Source organism: Coffea arabica, chromosome 11e, assembly GCF_036785885.1.
Source record: "Coffea arabica cultivar ET-39 chromosome 11e, Coffea Arabica ET-39 HiFi, whole genome shotgun sequence".
Taxonomy (NCBI): domain Eukaryota; kingdom Viridiplantae; phylum Streptophyta; class Magnoliopsida; order Gentianales; family Rubiaceae; genus Coffea; species Coffea arabica.
In genome coordinates this window covers 43,515,272-43,521,054 of record NC_092331.1, presented here as the reverse complement: position 1 = coordinate 43,521,054, position 5,783 = coordinate 43,515,272, and the positions used below count along the sequence as shown (strand labels likewise).

The following is a 5,783-nucleotide window of genomic DNA, read 5'->3' as shown; positions in this document are numbered from 1 at the left end:
TTTTCATAAATTCATTACAAACATAGATAGATATAGTCCAAATGTTCATCAATTATCACAAACAAAAACACAAAATGAATAAAATAAATGTTGACATTCTTTTACAATTCTCAAAAAGTCCATAACAGAGTTCAACTCATATTTAAGGCAAACAATTTGAATAACAAACTTTCATCATTGGCATGACAAGGCAACAACATCTCTTTAACAATTTCATCAATTTAACCTGAAAAATTAAAAAATTTATTACCAAAAATATAAATCTAATTGGTGAAACTAAAAAAAATTCAAAAATTTTCTAAAAACAAAGATACAACCAAACACTAAAAGAATCAATTACTACTAAACATCACTAATTAACATGTTATATTACCAATCATTATCTTCATCATCATTCAAAAGGCGCCTACGCTGAAATGCTTCCAAATCAATAGCATTATCTTCCCCAACTTCACTTTCATCATCTAAATAAATAAATAAATAAACAATTAAGAATTTATCCATATTTATAATAAAATTCAAATTAAAAAAATGCACTTTTAGCACCTCATATTACAAGTTAAAAATATATTTATTTTAATATTAAAACCAACCTTCAACTAGTTGAGAATCATCTTTAGGAAGTTCTTCGAGTTCTTCCTCAAATTCATCACAAATAAGCTCGCCATCTTGTTCTTCTTCTATGACCCAAAATTCCGTTTTATCAATAGATTCATAATCAATGGGATCATAAGATCTCTTTCGGAGATCAAACCTACAATAAAATACATTAGTTACAAATCTAAGATTACTTTATAAATAAAATGTAAAGAATAAAGTAAAAAATCAATTATACCTATGTTGCAAACGCAAATTGTAGTGCACATAAACAAGATCATTAAGTCTTTGGTGCTCCAACCTATTCCTTTTTTTAGTGTGAATGCGTTCAAAAACACTCCAATTACGTTCACACCCAGAAGAAGAAACTGTTTGACTCAAAATTCTAATTGCAAGCTTTTGCAAATTCGGAGCATCACAACCATATAACTTCCACCAATTTTCTGTCACAATCATATTAAAATATTATATCAAATAAAGAATAAATTCACAAGTTTTAGATATTAAAAAAATATAAATGACCTGGCCGATCAGATTTGCTAGTAAGAATAGCAAGTTTGCGTCCAAAACTCTCCTGTCTTTCTTGATACATTCCAACCTCTTATGATAATTTTTCAGGGTTGCACCAATCCACTTTTGTTTCAATGTAATCAAGCAAGCCATTTATAACCTCTGAATGTGTACAAAATGTCACACTCTCATATTGAAAAGCAGGATTCAAATAATAAGCGGCAACATGTAGATTTTTTTCTCAACATTCTATCTCACCTATCATTGATGATGTCAATATAAGGCTTGTACAATCTCTCTTTATTTCTAAACAGCCTTTTGATGCCATTTATTGCTCTAAACATGCCTTCATAAACATAACCCACTGAAGGCCTTTGATCAGTGTCACAAATACGCAATAAATGAATGATAGGGCCCATTATTCGCACCATAATCAAACAGTTATTTCAAAACCTTCATCCAAAATGATTTGCTTCACATCTTTTTCTTTTTCTATTCTCAGAAATTTTTTATAATCGTCACTAGTAACCAAAGATTGCAAACTATCCTTATGATCATGCAAACTTTTTAATGCAAGAAAGGTAGTTACAAATCGAGTTTCACCTGGACGAATAATTTCTTTCCACCCTGTAGTCTTTCTTAACCAATTCAAAGTGAACTTATGATTGTAGATAAAAACAGTCACCGTTGAAGCAAGAGACACTATAGCTTTTACATCATTCATATCACCAATGTCTTTCAAAATCAAATTGATGCAGTGTGCAGCACACGGTGACCAACAAATGTTCAGATATCTTTCACTTAACAAAGACCCAGCAGCTTTAGCATTATCAGTAACTAAGTGCACCACATTATTTGAACCAACCATCTCAACAATTTTAGCAAATAAATTGCACAAATTTTCTGCACTTGTTACAATATCAGATGCATCCACAGATTTAATGAACGAAATACCCTTAGGACAATAAATCAAAAAATTTATCAATGGTCTTTGCCTAGTGTCTTTCCATCCATCACCCATTATAGTGCAACCAATTTCTGCCCAAGTATTTCTAAAAGAATCAACAACTAATTTCACATATCTCTTAGCATTTCGCAACAAGTTAACTCTCAAAGAATGATAAGATGGACCTTTGTAACCATGACCCATTGATGCTATTTGATCAATAGCTTTTTGAAAAAATGGAGAATTAATAGCATTTATAGGAATGCAAGCATCATAAAACCAAAGAGCAATAGTCATGTCCGTATTTTTTCATTTTTCCTTACTTTGCAAACAAGCTTTAATGGTTGGTTGAGAAGTATCACGTCCACCTTTAAAAAAAGCACGTATACCTTTTCATGCAGTGACCTTTCTCTTTCTTTTACTAGATGAACCCATCTCATTTGCTAAAGAAGAAGGAATTCCCAAAACTTCATCGCCATCAAATGCATGAGTAGTGTGGCCGATGGATTTTCCACCCCAAAATCACCTTTTTTTTCTTTAGATTTATGCTCCTTCTCCTTCATAGATGCTAAAATAGCATGTCTAACTGCTGGGTCAACCTTTGAACATGGAACAATGCTGCCTTGTTCTCCTGCCAAATGTTGTTTCATTCGATGAATGTCACCACCACCAGCAATTATTTTAAAACAATACCCACATGTCAAAGTTCTTCTTCCTTGACTATTCACACCTACTAAACAATAATTCCATGCTATATCAGACTTTTGTCTATGATTTTGACTAGCTGATTGTTCACTATTGACAGCTCCAGCAGTCGACGATTGTGAATTACTACCAGTACCAATACCGGTATCCATTATCCTTCACATAGTTAATTTAGACATAATTAGTTCATTTGTAAAATATAGTGTACTAATAATAAAATAAAATTAACAAATTTTCAGTAATATAAGAAGATCAATTAGTCACATGAAGGAACTTCATCTTCCACTTACCTAAAACACTATGTACTTTAACATACATTTGGTCTAGCATGAATTAGGACAAGGAACATCTAACTGCAGCAGATAGTTTGACCAAACCATGCACCAAGTCTGTCAACAACTATGACATTAGTTCACTAAATTTTCCAGCTATGTGACAGTGTGATAAACAACACTTCCTTCCATAATTTCTTCCATTTCACCTCTTAGATAGCTTCCATTCAGTTCCAATTCAGTCAAGTATTATGCCTCTTTCTGTTTCGTTTTATGTAGTACCGTTAGTTGGTTTCTTGGCTGCATGGAAGATTAACCAAAATTCTAAGGTTGGTTTGGTCTTTTAATTTTAGGTCATTTGTTTGCCATGAGTCCGTGATTTTATTGTCTCGCACATTGTCTCGATATTTCGATATGTCATTTGTTTTAATTTGTATATACCTTGAAAATTTTTTAAATATATCGATCTAGGAGATTTTCATACATTTGATCTTAAAGAAATTCAACTAGACGTATAACTTATTCCACCATCCAATATATTCGAATGACACAAACGGTAATATACATATCAAATGTTTATTTGATTCCTAAAATTTCTACACCATTCTATTATTTTGCTTATCATTTTATTTATGTATTACTTTCGTATTATTATATATATTTTTCCTAAATTTTAATGTTTATATGAATACAATTATGTATTTAGTTCAACCATTCATTTGTTACATATAATATTTCTAATAACAGATTAAATGTAATGAAATAATTCGAAATATACACATAAATTTACGAGTTCTCACATTGAGCCATTGTAATTCTATGAACAATGTGTTTTTGAGAAATAGAAAAGAGTTAGTTTCGTTTCACTAGCAATTCATAGACAAAACTAGTGGTGTCATTCATGATTATATTCATTCAGATTTATGGAATCTAACTCGTATTCTGTCTAAGAGTGGTGTCAAGTATATGTTGACTTTTATTGATAATTATTCAAGAAAAGTTTGAGTTTATTTTCTTAAATAAAAGAATGATGTTTACCTCACTTTCAAGCAATAGAAAGTTTTCATTGAGAAACAGGTAAGTAGACAGATCAAGCGGTTTAGAACAGATAATGGCACGAAATTTTGCGAAGGTGAATTGGATGAGTTTTGCAAGAATGAAGGAATTATTCGACACCACACTGTCAGGATGAAGTTTCAACAAAATGGTATGGCCAAACATATGAACAAAATAATTTTGGATAGAGAATGACACATAATCTCTAATGAAGGGTTGACAAAGGACTTTTGAACAAAAACGATCTCTATGACTTATTACATTGTCAACTATGCTCCTTCTGTAGCTCTTGATTTCAAAATTTCTGAGAAAATTTCGTCAAGTACTCCTGCTGATTATTCTGATTTAAAAGTTTTTTCTTGTCCAATATACCTACATGTCAATGATGAAAAATTGGAGTTTCAAACTAAAAAGTATATTTTTCTTGAGTATGCTTTTGGGATAAAAAGGTATAGGTTGTAGTGTTCTGATCCTAAACTTTTAAAATTTATGATCAGTAAATATGTTATTTTTGATGAATTCTTTATGTTATCTTTCAAGAAGGAATCTTCTAATTCTTGTTATGCAGATGATAGTATGTAGAAACAAGTAGAGTTTGAGATTGATAGACCTGATCTTTCTATTCAATAAATATCAGTAAATGCACTTGAACCTACTGATGAAAATAATTCAGAAGAAGAGCAACATTCCATAGTCAAAGATAGACCAAGAAGGGATATTTGACCACTACAAAAATATGCAGATTTGGTTGTATATACTTTGTCTGTTGCAGAAGAAATTGATGGAATTGGTGAATCTACTACCTATTCAGAGGTAATCTCTTGTGATGATTTTACAAAGTGATTGATTTTGCATATAAATTGAATCACTCCACCGAATTGAAAGTTGGATTCTTGTGAAACAGCCTTCAGATAAGAAAATTATTGGATGCAAATGAGTTTTTAAGAAGAAAAAATGTATTCCAGGGGTTGAAGATATAGGGCACAAAGCACGATTGGCTGCAAAAGGATATAGTCAAGTACACGATGTTGATTTAATAATTATTTTCACCTGTTGTTAAATATAACTCTATTCGTGTTTTGCCTGATTTAATTGCCAAGTATGATTTGGAGTTGGAGTAGTTTGATGTTAAGACAGTTTTCTTACATGATGAACTTGAAAAGAAAATTTATATGAAGTAACCTCAGGGATTCGAAATTAAAGGAAAGGAACACTATATTTGCTTGCTAAAGAAATCCTTATATGGATTGAAACAGTTTCCAACACAGTGGTATAAGAGATTTGATTCTTTCATATTGTGTTATGATTATTCAAGGAGTATGTATGATAGTTAAGGAACACTATGTTTATTTGCTAAAGAAATCCTTATCTAGATTATTTGTGGTTTTATGTTGATGACATGCTCATCGCGGCTAAAAATTTGTCAAAAATTCACACTTTAAAATTACAGTTAAGCAGTGAATTTGAGATGAAACATTTGAGAGCAGCTAAGAAAATTCTTGGCATGGAGATCAAGAGAAATTGAGGAGTTGAAAAGTTAATCTTGATCTAGAAAAATTACCTTGATAAAGTCCTCGAGAAATTTGGCATGAAAAATGCTAAATTTGTGACTGCTCCTCTTGTTAGTTATTTTTGTCTATCTGTTACTCAGTTACCATAGTTGAAGAGGAAGATTATACGGCATTGGTTTCTTATTC

At 31.2% G+C, this 5,783-nt stretch overlaps 1 protein-coding gene across 1 annotated transcript; it reads right to left on the bottom strand.

Annotated features, from left to right (window-relative positions):
- Nucleotides 1-216: 216 nt before the first annotated feature.
- LOC113718281 (uncharacterized) lies at nucleotides 217-2,350 on the bottom strand. The gene is made up of 5 exons (XM_027243196.2): nucleotides 1,711-2,350; nucleotides 836-1,040; nucleotides 594-754; nucleotides 374-464; nucleotides 217-226 (listed from the first exon to the last, which is right to left on the bottom strand). The coding sequence occupies exons 1-5, from the start codon at nucleotides 2,348-2,350 to the stop codon at nucleotides 217-219; spliced, it is 1,107 nt and encodes a 368-aa protein (XP_027098997.2).
- Nucleotides 2,351-5,783: the final 3,433 nt, after the last annotated feature.

What these genes read in the sequence shown, in the direction of transcription:
- LOC113718281 (XM_027243196.2), bottom strand. Translation starts at nt 2,350, where the DNA reads ATGACTATTGCTCTTTGGTTTTATGATGCTTGCATTCCTATAAATGCT. An exon ending in AATTTGCGTTTGCAACATAG is followed by an intron (nt 755 to 835) that starts GTATAATTGATT and finishes ATTTTATTGTAG; the next exon opens with GTTTGATCTCCGAAAGAGAT. An exon ending in TGATTCTCAACTAGTTGAAG is followed by an intron (nt 465 to 593) that starts GTTGGTTTTAAT and finishes TTATTTATTTAG; the next exon opens with ATGATGAAAGTGAAGTTGGG.